Below are 14,151 nucleotides of genomic sequence, written 5' to 3' on the forward strand. Positions count from 1 at the left end.
TGGAGGCGATGGCGTTGATGGAGATGGCTTCCGGGGGCACTTCCCCGTCCCGGCAGGGTGCCGGAACAGAGACTTCTGTCCCCCGAATTGGAGTTTCGCGATGGTGGCGGCGCCCCTGGAGTCTTTCTGGAGTTTCGTCAAAAGGTACTGCGTTTTTAGGTCGAAAGGGCTTAAATAGGCGAAGAGGCGGCGCAGGAGGGGCGACAGGGTGGCCCCACAGTAGGCCGGCGCGGCCAAGGTGTGGCCCGCGCGGCCCACATGTGTGGTGGCCCCCTGACTCTCCTCCGACTCCCCTTCGGTGTTCTGGGTGCTTCCGGGAAAAATATGATGTTTGGTGTTCGTTTCGTCGAATTCCGAGAATATTGCCCGAACAGCCTTTCTGGAACCAAAAACAACAGAAAACAGAACTGGCACTGTGGCATCTTGTTAATAGGTTAGTTCCGGAAAACGCATAAAATCATCATAAAGTGCAAGCAAAACATGTAAGTATTGTCATAAAACAAGCATGGAACATCACAAATTATAGGTACGTTGGAGACGTATCACCCACCAGCAGCGGGAGGCGGCGCAGGCGGCGGATCTAGCGGCGTTCTGCGCCCATGGCCCCGCTGCTGGCGAGGCCGCGGCGGCAAAATCGTGACACGAGCAGCAGTGCGGCACCGTTGCGGCGTCTGACGCCTCGACGGGACAAGAGGCACGACGGTGCCGGTACCGGGAGGAGATAGAGCAGCGGTGGGCTGACGAGCACCGGCGCCAGCGCGTTGAGCGGGATGCGCTGTACCGAGATCGGCGGGAGTCGATCGAGCGCCGGCGGCGGGAGTCGATCGAGCGCCAGCAGCAGTTGGCGGCGGAGGAGCGTCGGCAGCAGGAGGCGGCGCTGGCGGCGATCTGGGGGAGGCGGGCGGACCAGTTGGCGGCGGAGGCCGACGTGTTGGCGGCGGCGATGATGGTGGCGCCAACAGATGTGGAGGACGATGCGCCAATGGAGGAGGAGGAGGCCGAGGCGGAGGAGACCGAGGTGGAGGACGACGACGACGTCGAGTTCGAGTGGTCCGACGACGACGGGCCGCACCCGGACGAGACGGCCGATCAGCAGCGCGCGCTCGTCGAGTCCTTCGAGTCGGAGAAGAAGCTCCAGGACGACGCCCGTGCCCGCGAAGAGCGCGGATTCTACGCGCCGTCGAGCTCTCCCTCCGGGCGGCGCGAGCGGGGAGGGCGGAGGAGGACGCGCGGCGGGAAAGGAGCCGTCGGGCCACCGCCGAACGCAAGGAGAGGAGGCGCGCAGGAGGAGCTGCGGCGTAGGGGAGGCGACGACGGGGCGGGGCCGTCGAACGCACCGCCGGGCGGTAAGCAGTTTAGGTTTAGAAGAAATCTAGCCGTTTTCATTCAAACTTTGTAATATATAATCAAAATTGAATGAAAACCTTTATTTTCGTGCACCAATATTCATTTGGGGGCGACGTTTGGGGGACGCGGCTGGGGAGCGACGTCCCCCAAACGCGGCACGAACAAAACACGTCCCCCAAACGCTCAATCCGGCGCGGTTTGGGGGAAGCTTTGGGGAACACGACTGGAGATGCTCTTACAACTCTTGCCTAGAAAAAAGGCTCTAGTCATCTAGCATCTGCACGAATCTTAAAGCCTTTGGCACCACGACTTTTCAAAGTTAAGTAGTATTATAAAAATATATTTTACAGTGAAAAAAATATTTTCCCCTAGAAAAAAGATGAAAAAAAACCCTCTTATTTAGATATATAAAAGCAAGATTCAATCAAAATTAGTACTCCGTTCCTGAAAAAAGCTTTGCAACTAGTCTATATACCTCCGTTTCAAGACAAAATTGGGAAGCTTTTTTAGAAACGGAGGGACTACGAATTCTCTTGGTTAGATTCCAAATTTCTTGTCAACAAAATCAAAGACATTGTCATATGCAGTGTCTGGTCGCTAAGCTAACTTGAGCTGTGGAAAAAATTAGTCTGTGTGAGGAATATTTGCTAATTCTATATGTCCTTTTGTTACATTTCTAGAACTGGCGCGTTTAACGGAGCCATCTCATGATTGTTTAAGAAGCATTTCCTAAAATGTCATGTACAAGCTGAAACTCTTTGATCCAAGATGTTAGTAGAAAGCCAACACAGATAATTGATCAATAGAATACACTTGCGAGGTTAATGATACAAGTTACAACTTCAGTAGATCAGTGATAACTGTGCCACACACACACATACATAACCTACAACAAATGAACTAACAGGTATCACTAACAGTGCAACACATTCTAAACAAAGATGGCGCCAGTGAAACTGTCCAGGTTCATCATGCCAATATTACCAGCCACTTAATCTACAAATAGCATCTAAGTTCAGCCAAAATAGCGAATATCTGTTCTACCATTTGTCCTACATATTTCTTCTTCTTTGTGAAGATTTACCGCTCTGAGCAAGGGATGAAGGTCGACATGAGGTTAAGGGGGCATTTGTGAGACAAGAGCCTAAGGATTATCATTTGTGTGCATTTCGATCTTTTTCCTCTCAGCGAACCTGCCCTCCATGCCAAACTCTTCTGCGAATGTCCCTATGTCAGAAGCAATTTCAGAGCAACCCTTCCGACCGACCAAATGTGGGGGTTCCGTGCCGCATTGTTCAAGCCTCATAGAACTGCCAATCTGGCTGTGTATGTCCTCCATGTCTTCCGCAGCTACAGCTTGCCTTTTTGTGCCCATCTCAAGGTCCACGCTCATCTTCGGTGGACTTAGGACCCGTCCCATGCTAAGTGATGAGGTGAAGGCTGCAGAATCCTCCTTAGCTTTTGCCCTGAAATTATTTCTGGAGCTGGGGATCCTTGAACATAAGGTCTCGACAAAATTCTGAACCAATCCACGGTTGTAAGGATTGGTTCTCAGGTCGTAGCGGTACCGGAAGTTCTCATAAGTAGTCTGCAATTATTAATTTCTTGGATGAGCATTGCACATAAATTGCAAAAGAGAACTAACTCTTACTACATTTACTGGGCAAAAACCTTACCTGATTGGTGGAAATCAAGTAGAGGTGGAATGAGGTCAATCCTCCAACAAACCACACAGCAATAAATGTGTATAACATGAGAATGGCGGAGATGGGCGACTTCAGAATAGCTCTGCCTAATTTGCAATCATGTGTGTCCATTATTTTCCCGATGTTCACCCAGCAGAATGCAAACACGAAAATGCATAGCACAGTCGCTGAAGATACAAACATAAGGAAGAAGCGGTAGTTTCTCTGCAGAAAAAGGAGAATTCAAAGCCATAATGAGTAAAATGTATTGTTATTATGGCCCATCTATCCACCTCAACATTAAGAGGAAACATATATATTTAACTGCAGGTGTCCCCATTCTTCTTCGTTGTCCCATTTCCTTAACATAGTTCACATATAGCATGAAATTGGCATGTCAAAACAGCAAACTGCATACCTTTCCAATGCACTGGCCTACCCAAGGACAGTGATGATCAAAACGTTCGACACAGTTGTTGCAGATTGAGCAATGGGAGCACCTTGGTGGACGATAAAGCATACATGTATGGCAATATTTGACCTTAACTATAGCACCATTAACAACAACATCCTTGGTGAGTGGTAAACCAGCCGAGCCATGTTGACCACCTGGCCAATCTGATAAGTTGGAGGATTCACCAATGTCTTCAGGTTCTGGAGGATGGGCATTTCGAGGAACAATTCCAGGATCACGGCCAGATGTGAGAAGTAGAAGAACAAGAATCTGCATAACAAAAAAATAGAACTTAGTAATCTTTTTTTTTAAAGTTGTGCAGTAGGTTTCCTACTGCTTATATTTTTGTACTTTCCGATATAAAGAGTACATACAAGGTGAAAGAAATGAAAAGGCTAATACAAGGCTCAGAGCCCTCCATAAGACTAAAACAAGGCCTTAGGCCAACTAAAATTTGCAAGATATTGCTGCACCAAGGTGTATAGAATTTGTAATCTTGCCAAGCTACAGTTACAAAATCGCAGACACTACACACTTCTGTTTGAATACACACAAAGCACAATGGATAACAACATTCTCTACTAAGCAAATGCGGCATAACTTAAGACGGCAGAAGCCAATGCAATGGATTTTCAGTTTTTAAAGCAGATGTGTAACATATGACAAGGTTGTGACCATCCATATGCTGCATTTACAAGGCCCAAGGAATGGCTACACATTTCCAGAGCAGAATAGAGAAAGGCATAAATGTGCGTATAGCTAACTGCCTGCATGTCTCATCGACTTACATATGCTGTAAAGATGATAGATACAGATGCAACCCATCCTCCAATTTGGTTTTGGTAGCCATTGGCAAGCTGTTGTGGAACAACGGCGGCAAAGACGATCACTGGGATTACAATTAAACATACTGTGGCTATGAGTGATCTCACATCAGGCCCAAATATAAGTCGCCCTCCAAGAAAAAAGATCTGCAGGAACACATAAAGAAATAAAGAATGCCATGAGAGGAAGATAATAATACTACCATAAATGTTGAATTTAACAATCGAAGAATATAAGACAATGAAGTTAAATAAAGTCCCCCTTCCCGCTACTAAGTTCGTATAGTGCATTTGTGATCACAGTGAAGTTGTGCAGATGCGGATAAACTTAACGATGCATGGAGAGGAAGGAGTAAGAGCTTATTCCTTTAAAAATAAGACCTAATGAAATGTACAAACAGCCACCATTCTGAATTAAACACTTGATATGATTCAAACCTAAAATCACAGTCACCAACGACAAATGCTCAGACACCATTAAGGCCACAACTACTCATGGCCCCATATTGTTAAACTAGTCGAAAAAACCATGGAGCCCTAAACTTCCTGCCCGTACAGACTAGTTAGTGCTGCGGAAACAGGAAGCCAGAATAAAAGGGCAAGAAGTCCTCACATTGCTCCCTTTCCACGCCTGGTACACACGCCGCGGCGGCGCCGCATCAGCCTCCATGATCCGACGGTTGGAGTCCGACAGCTGCTGCACCTTCCCCTGCATCCTCCCCTCCATCCACCGACAGAAGCTCCCTGTTCCGTTCACCCACCAAAGACCCCAAAATCTTCAGAACCCTAAGCTTAGCCCGGCTCGCCGCGACCTCATAGATTCCGAAATCAAGCGAAATGGAAGTTACACCACCTGCAAGAACAAGAAGCAGGTGGTTCTCACGGATCCCAGAACGAGAAGGGGGGCGACCTGGATCAAACGAGCCACGGCGGGAGACGGCGAGTGAGCCCGTACCTGGAGAGGAGCGTTGACGGCGAGGGGAAGCTTCTCGGGAATCAAGGGGGCGAGAGGTCGCGGGGCGCGAGGTGATGTCACCTAGGGATCCGAGGAAGCGAGTGCTTGCTCGCTGAGAAGAAGGGTGGAAAAGTTTCAGTCTGAAGAGACTGTGGACTGTAGTAGTATCTCTTTTGCAGATGAAACCCTAACGTCTTTGTAATCTGACAGATAGCCTCTGCTCAGGCTTCAGCCTTCAGTACTCCAGTATTTAGGAAAAGTATTACACGGTACCATGCAATTTTTTGGTTAAGTCCTATGTTCTGAACTTGGTTGAAACTTGAAACAAAACCCATGTAATGTGTAGGATATTGGGAAGAAATAGTAATTACTCATAGAAATACTGGTAGAATTAGAAAGAAATAGAGCTCTTTAAGACACTCAAACTAACCGTTTTTAATCATGACCGTTATCTAATCAAGGTTAAGTTTGTCTAACAAAAAAAAAATCTTGTAACGGTATGTCATTCATTGTGTATTAGAAAAAGGGAAGGGTTTAACTGAATTCAATTATCTTTTTCCTATTCTCTTAATTATGTGCCACACATAATTTGTTTCACAAAAAGAACGCATATAGACTTCCACCTTTCATACTAATTGATAGGGCTATTAACTTCTATAAGATGTACTACCAATATTATTAGACATTGGATAAGAAATACTCGGTTCACATTTATTTGGGTGCATCTTAGAATTTCTCAAAGAAATACGTGTGATATTATGTCCCGTTTTCTGTTCATCTAATCGTTTGTGCTGTTTTTCATGTTCCATGACCAACAATGAAATTTAAGTTGTTACAGTTTATTGTCTAACTAGGTAATGATTATTGGGGGGGACTTTTATGGTACCCCCAATAGGATATAGACCATTCATTTTCGTAGATCTAACGGTTTGTGTTGACTCATACTACTTCCTAAAACCATAGTGGTATGATTCATACCACAGGGGTCATAATCTGCAAGTTGCAACTATAAATCCGTAAAAATGGAAGGCTCACAAATGACGGCAGCAAATCCCGTTAAAAAGGGAGATCATCTAGATCTTTCCTTCTTCGAATTTTCTTCTTCAGTTTTATCCAAGATGGTTTTATCTGCTCAATTATCCAGATTGGGAGAGTAATATGAATTTACACTACCTTGATTGAGAACTGACAAGGCGCCTGGCTAGTTTCCTTGCCATGTGTTTTGCCATCTGGATCCTCCATCATGCACGTAAAAACTCCAGCGAGATAGAGCTCTTCTTATGGCCATTGTTTCGTAGCGCAAAAATATGACATGGAGCAAGATCTATACCAAGACAGGCGCACAAAGCCAGAACCAATGGTGAAGAACATCTACTCGTATTTTGAGATCTAGCTAACGGGATTTTAGGGAAAAATGATAAGAGAATTAGTGCGCTTAATGTTACCACAATTGATTTGTTATAAAATGTCTTTAATACCCCTCTAAATCAATGGATAGATTTTAAATCATACCACTCACCTCCCATGGGTAGTAAAAGGTACCGTAAAAACTCCCTTATTGTGTGAGTGTACATGCGTGTTTGTGAGCGGCTGCATCGTACCATGTTCTAAAAAAAAGATTATTGGACGTGACTTGACCAAAGAACGTGATTGAAAAGAGAAGGAACAAAAGCATACAAGATAAGCTAGAAAAAAGCTGCGAACTTGTTGAACTTCCTGAAGACTCTGCATCTGGAACGAGAAAGGCAAAGCGTAGAAACTTTGGTAGCAGGCATTGGAACACCGCACGCACACCCCAACCCAATACGATTTGACAAATCACTGGAAATAGCCTCTGAGTCATGCTCTGTTCTGTTAGAAAGATTACCATGCTATTTCTAGGAAGAAAAACAATTTACTAACTAGCATTATTTGGGGTTTGTTTTCCATCATATACACAACTTCACCTTTCACGCTTTAATTCAAATTTGTGCAAGCAAAAAGTGAAGTCAAAAGTAGCATAGGTGCAAGTGGCCTTTCTTGTTACATGTGCAGTCGTTACCGGCTACTGGAACTGAAAAGGAAAAGAAATCAAAGCAAGATCTCGTCTTGTGCATAGAAATGAAGTTTCCACCGGTGATTCATTGCTGATTGTTTGTATATTTATTCAGCAACAAATGCTGAGTCAAGAGTTTAGCAGGTGCAACTTAAATATTTTCTGAGTCAAGGTTGGCACAATAGAAAAAAGAGCTAACGAGCACTTCCAAGAAATGGAAACCAAAAGGACCAAGGCCAACTAGGGAATAATAAGCATGTAAGAGCATATCTAGCTGAAGTACAAAAATTTAGACGACAAAACGCCTCTCTATAACTTAACTTTATATATTTAGTTCTTTAAATTTTGCGCCGTAGAACCGAACCCCAAAAACTTAGAGGACTAATTTTTTTAAACATAATTTGTAAATTTGAGCACATGAATACATGACAACATATAACAGGATGGCAGTAGAAGGTACCATAAAACAATTCTTTATAATGCGTAGAAGTAGATTCATAATGCATATATAGTCATACAAATTGATAGCATCATATAAAACCGACAAATTGATATTCATACAAGTTGATAACACAATCAAACACTTGTTAACCGTCGAAAATCTCCACTAGTCATCATCTAAAGTGAACTCCATCATATTAGAGCCCATTACTAGCTAGCTATTCATCATCGATGATATGGACCGAACATCTCCACTAGTTCATTGATTGAAGTTGTATGGATCTCTTCCCAAAATTACTTGAATGGTTGCTTATCCCCAACAAGTGTTTGATGATGACATGCAAAGTACAAATCATTGTCCTCATCATCACTTCATTTTGCTTCTCTCTTCCTCTTCCTCTTCCTACGAATTTAAACGAACAATCACCATCTTCATCCGCCCAAATTCACCAAATTTCACTAAAGAGAAAGGGGATAAAACACACCTTAGTGGATCGGGTGCCGGTGCTGGTCCCGATGCTGGTGCGAGTGCAGGAGCTGCTATCAGCGCCGGAGCTGATGCCAGGGCCGGTGCCAGTGTGGTTGCTTCCGTCGGCGCCCGCATGAGCTCCGGTAGGTCCGTCAACCCTAAATATGGCAAGTTGTGGTGGCGCATGGAGGAAGAAGACATGTCGAAGGCGCGTGGCCGCGCGAATCCGGCTGTACCTTGACGAATCCCGGTCGTGGTCACTCGAAAGAATCCACATTGCCGCGGCCGGAATCGACCTCGAATTGACGGCATGATATGGCTCGATGCGGTGGCTCTCGAGAGCGATTCCAGCCACGGGTAGCAATGTCGAGTGGATCAGACTGAGTGGAAAACGGCGGTGGTTGTTTCGTTGTGTCGGCCTAGACGATTTGTGTGGTCGGCGGTTGTTTCGGCGTGTCAACCTAGACGATTTGTGTGGTCAGCGGTGTGAACACCGATGAAAATATGGCGACAGGGCGACGAGGCTGTGGCAGCGAGGGTGGAGGAGACTACATTTAGGCGAGTGGGCGCAAGGAGGATATTTTGGGGCCTCGAAGGCCGATGACAAAAAAATTATGCTCCACTGAAACCTTTTGAGGTTCGGCTAGAGGCGGTCCCATTACCGGCACATTTTTGGTCATTAAAGCCGTTTTGAGCTTCGGCTAGAGATGCTCTAAGTTAAGTAGTACTTTCTCTGCTCCATAATTCTTATTCTGATTATAGTTTAAATTTAAAATGAAACTACAACAAGTATAAAAAGCGAGAGGAGTACGGAATTATTCTACTACTGGCTGATACAACCAGGAAGTTGCAAGTCAGTAATGCCATACGACATCTCCATTTCTCGGAGTGAGAATAAAGTTCCATGCTTACAAGGAGGTGCATTACTTCGAGTCTTCGATTGTCTGACAGTTTTTACTCCTTTCTACTCTTGCATCTCTTAACTTTCAGCGTCGAAAACCACCAGTCCACTGCTGGTACAAGATTTTCAGTTACATCCTACATTAGAAGACACATAGGACACGAGTGTTGCTTGTAAGGGTGTACAATGGTAGAGAAAGCGTGTTTTTTCTTAGCTTTCCACATTATCTAGAGAAGGCAAAGCTATAACTTGTATAGTGCATTATTTTTTTATTGTCATTCCTTACAATTTATGAAAATTAATTAAGTATTGGTAAAAAATTATGTTGCTAAGATAAGACATGTGATATTCGCTTTCTCTTATTTTCTAAGGGATTATTCCATAGCTAAGAAAAGACAGTTTCCTTTTTCTTTAGTCTCTCCTTCAAAAAAATTACGTGGTAGCTATCTAAGAGAATCGTCCTATTATACATGTCCTAAGCTTTCACCGCATAAAACTGCACTGCAAACTCGAAAGGGGGCTCCCTTTTAGAGGGCTCGCAACACACACAACTCCTGCATACATGCTCATCCGTTCACCTTTATATCTTACTGCTCCGCTAAGCAAACCTCTGGTCCAGTCGCCGGCGTCGTCTTCTTTGCAAGCTTCCCGGTGACAATGGAACGCGGCTGACTCAGAATAATTGGAGTTGCATAGACCGACACGAGTCAGATAAGGAAATCAGTTAGGCAGGCAACTAATGGAAACATACGACACATGTTTATTGTAAAAGCCAAAGAGATCAAATCAAAAGTAAGTAGTACAGGACATGATGGTGTTTCAGGTGCTCCCTTGCTTCGTCATCCATATCATCTGAGGAATTAACTTAGGAGACACGCTAGTAATTAAGTTAGTTAATTGCTTGACTAATCCTTCTATTCCCCTTTTGCCTTAAGGGATTGAAATTCGCTTAATTGTCATGGTAAATGCTATAAATAAAATAGTTAAAAATTGAGATTGACAATTGTACCCTGACTCGGATATTAATACCTCCTAGGTGGAAGGTTTTCCAATACAAAAGCTTGCGAGTTATTTTGCATATACGCCATGTTATAGCATATAATCTCTCAGTTCATAGAAACATAGCCATCGACTTGTGTGGAGTGCAGCCTTGGGATCGGCGTGTTGCGTTTTGTATTGTATCGGTTTTCGGCTAGTTTTTCTTATAAATTGGCCAACTCTAATTCTTCTATATCAATGGAAAGGAAATTATTTTGTCTCGTTTAAAAAATATAGAAACATATTTAAAATGATATGATAAAATAACACGGTTATATTTGACAAGGAAAGTAAAGTATTCTCATAATATAGAATTTTATAATTTTCTACTACATGAGCCTCTAAAAACCAATGATCATATTGAAGACAACAATGTCAACGTCCAAAATGTCATATATTCACGGGCCGTGAGAGTACATATCTTTATACTTTTGAGATATCCTCCTCATGTGGGTCATGAGAAGAGAGATCTAGATATTACAAAATAAAATATTTCACAACAATCGAGAGTTGAAAATTTGTGATTTGAATACCTGGTGGACATCTACCCAAAGGGTAAAATGTATTCCTCTAATAGGCTGCTAGCTTTTAGGATGGAAGTTTTATTCAGTAGGAATAACCTTTTGGTTTGTAGAAGTTTGGTTGGACAGTGCTTCTCTTGCTATGTCATGGAGCCTTTTGCTTTGTCGAGCTCCCAAGTTTCGTACTCCAGTACTTTTTCATTCTTTTGATCTTCCTTGTTGCTTTGAGTTGGCTAGTTTCTATCTATAAATAATCGAGCTCCTATAGGACAAGGCCCACATGTCCCACTCTCTCAGCCACGAACACTTCACAATTGCCGATCGTTACCACATACTTAGCAATCCATTCTCTATCGTATTTGCATTTCTCAATCTCTCTCTTGGGATTGAGAACTACCTAGCCAACCAAGAAGACGAAGACGAAAGCGAAGGCGAAGATTAGCATGGCTGCCGAGTTGTTGAGGAAGGCGCTGCGAGCACTGAGGGGCAAGGCCAGCGTCCTGAGGGCGCGGATCCTCTTCCTCGCCTCGCTCCGCCGCAGGACGGCCATGGTCGGCATGGCGTCGCGCCACCTCCGCGTCCTCATGCGGGGCCGCCAGAGAGACGCAGTGGACGATCATCACAAGGCCCTCGCCCCGTCGACGGCTGCGGCGGTGGAGGACGAGCAGGTGCCGCCGCATGATGTCGACGCCGCCGGCCTCTCCGAGCTGTTCCAAGAAATCGTCGGCGACAACCATGACGTTGGTTACCCGGACTGGACGCACTCGTTGTTTGACGACGACGACGACGACCGTGACAGCGACGTCGACGAGGAAGAGGAGCGCGGTGGTGGCTGCGAGGCAGTGGACGAGGATCGGCTGGCCGACGACGAGCCGTCGGTGATGGACATCATCAGGAGGCGCAGGGAAGGGGACGGGGTGGAGTTCAACGTCGATGAGGAGATCGACCAAGCCGCCGACATGTTCATACGGCGGGTCCGCAGCCGGATGAACAACCGGAGCTTCTAGCCGTCCGGGGCCTCCAATTGTCTCGTTTCTTCGTGTCTGAATTTCAGTGTGTGTTTTCGTTAGGTCCGTTCGTTGGCCGTGTTTTTATCCTGGTGCAACTTTTTTTTATTTTTGCAACTTGATTTGGCTCGGGCAACCAGTCGTTACACACAAGTCTTTTTCACAGTGCATCATGTAGTTAGTATAGGGTGATACTACTCCTTCCAGTCCATAATAAACGTCGAAATCTTAGTTTAAATTTAACAAAAAAAAAACTAAAGGACTTTGCTACGCGGCGGCGCCGCACAAAACTCAACTCGTGCGGCGGTTGTATAGTACCATCCCGAAATCCCGAAATAGTAGCATCCGCGCCTTCCTCGATAGAACGCACAGACGGTGATACACTGCTATGCGGGGCTCACTGCATGCGTCTGTGCGCCGAATAAAAAAGTCCGCACCTGCTCCAACAAGTGCATATCCAAACACAGTGACTTTTTTTTTTAGATCAACAACACAGCGACTTTTCTGTCTACTACAATAGTAATGCTACATGAAAAAAGCTGTCCCAAATTTAAAGAGCAGCCACAATTATCAGGTTATTTATGTAACAATTACAAAATGATGTTTATAAAAAGCAATTAACATATTATCATTGCTAGCATTACCAGATTAATTCCTCTCAATTGACAGGTTAATTAGGCAGAATTACTACTTAATTAGTCAAAATTACCACATTGTTTATAAAAGAAACAACCAGACTATCAGTATCAATTACCAGATTAATTAGTCACAATCACTACTAGTTAATTAGTCAAAATTACCACGTTGTTTTATAAAAGCAACAACCAGATTATCAATATCAATTACCAGATTAATTAGTCACGGCTACCAAATTATGAGCTATCTCCAAACTAAACTACGGAGTAGTACACATGACAATGCCACAGAATATACACTCACAATGTGTACCCGATTGTTAGGAATCAACGAGCACTGACATCTCAGTCTCAAATCGTTACCTTCTTCGCCAGGTGGTCCTTGAACTCCAATGCTGTCGTCGTGGTCGCCACATCCTGCAGATCGCGCTCTGCAACTGCACCTCATCCTGTATAGCACCACCACCCTTGCCCCCCGCGGCTGTTGCTCTTGAGAGAGACGACGCCCAGAGCTCGCGGCAACCATCGGCCCCGCGAGGTCCTCGCTTTCGAGGAAGCTCCCAGCGAGAAGACGGAGACGGTGCTGCCGACGTCCTCGCTTTCAAGGCGGCTCTCCGCGAGAAGAACTCTTGCGGCCCGGCGGTGCACACGGCACAACCCCTAGCGCAGCGGGGTCAGCTTGAAGCGGCGGCGGACGCGTTCCTCAGGCTGCGCCCTCGCGGATCGACGGCGGACACACCCGGCCCGGCGAGCCTGTTGGGTCTCACTGCTCACATCCCACCATCCCCTCGTGGTGCAACGGCGCCCACGACCTCATATGGTGAGGAAGCTCCTCCTCCGCAGCGCCCCACCGGACGACGACCGGCGACCTGCCGGCGCGGTGCTGCATCGCGCTGTGAGAGAGGACTCTAGAAGAGAGAAGGGGATTGCGTGCTGGTGCGGGCGTAGCAAAGTTGCGGCTTCCCCGGCGTGTGCTCGGCCTCGGATGCGTCGGCCTCCCCTGATGCGCGCTTCTCGGCGGCGGTTTCCCTGGCGTGTGCTCGACCTCGTCGGCGACCTCATGATAGCGACAGGCGCATCCTCCTCGCGTGCTCCGCGGTGGCGGCGCCCAGCCCCGATGCGTGCTGCCCGACGGTGGCCTCCTCCTTCCTTGCCGCTCCGGCACGGCCCTCCTCGAACGTTCCGGCGAGGCTTGAGCGGTGGTTTTGATGAGAGAGAGAGCGAGATATTTACTTGGCTGAGAGCATTTAGCCGGAGGATAAGGCGCATAGGGGTCAGAGAGATAAGGTGCGTGAGCAACTAATTTAACTGGTCATGTTGTCCTTGCGCGCGCCCCTTAGATGCAGCCGCGCAAATCTTGACGCAACCGTCGCACGGTGAGACGTGCGTACGGCGCTTTCCAGTATCATTTCCCAAAACTAAAAACAGACACTTATTAGATTGGAGGGAGTATTAATTCAAACAACTTTGCTTTTATCATGAGACTTTGTTCTAATTATTGACTAACTAAATAATTTAGTTAATCAGACAACTTTGCCTATGGTGAGACTTTGTGCTGATTATTGACTAATCAAATACTTGTGGGCGGCATCCGACCAAGAAAATATAACCAATCCTGTCAAACCACTTCTTCTCCGTCAAGTTCAAATTATGTCAGTGGCACACCTTTCTAATGAATTATGTTTGTTTGGAATTATTTAAGAGACGGTCAACATAGGCTGGGTGTAATTGATATTTCTCAATATCAATATATTCCCTTTATCAACAAAAAAAGGAGATGGTCAACGATATTTACGAGTTAATTTGTGGCTTTGTTAGTTGTTTTATTGTAGTCTAGCA

General features: G+C 45.5%; 2 protein-coding genes across 2 annotated transcripts; one reads left to right on the forward strand and one right to left on the reverse strand.

Moving 5' to 3' along the window:
• Window positions 1-2,118: 2,118 nt before the first annotated feature.
• LOC124679141 (probable protein S-acyltransferase 7) lies at window positions 2,119-5,410 on the reverse strand. The gene is made up of 6 exons (XM_047214953.1): window positions 5,266-5,410; window positions 4,924-5,163; window positions 4,275-4,457; window positions 3,451-3,756; window positions 3,024-3,257; window positions 2,119-2,935 (listed from the first exon to the last, which is right to left on the reverse strand). Exons 2-6 carry the CDS (start codon window positions 5,035-5,037, stop codon window positions 2,492-2,494), a joined length of 1,281 nt encoding a protein of 426 aa, XP_047070909.1. The 5' UTR covers window positions 5,038-5,163; window positions 5,266-5,410; the 3' UTR covers window positions 2,119-2,491.
• Window positions 5,411-11,113: 5,703 nt separating this feature from the next.
• On the forward strand, window positions 11,114-11,677 carry LOC124649750. Its single transcript, XM_047189338.1, has one exon. It carries the CDS (start codon window positions 11,114-11,116, stop codon window positions 11,675-11,677), a length of 564 nt encoding a protein of 187 aa, XP_047045294.1.
• Window positions 11,678-14,151: the final 2,474 nt, after the last annotated feature.

Source organism: Lolium rigidum, chromosome 1, assembly GCF_022539505.1.
Source record: "Lolium rigidum isolate FL_2022 chromosome 1, APGP_CSIRO_Lrig_0.1, whole genome shotgun sequence".
Classification (NCBI taxonomy): Eukaryota; Viridiplantae; Streptophyta; class Magnoliopsida; order Poales; family Poaceae; genus Lolium; species Lolium rigidum.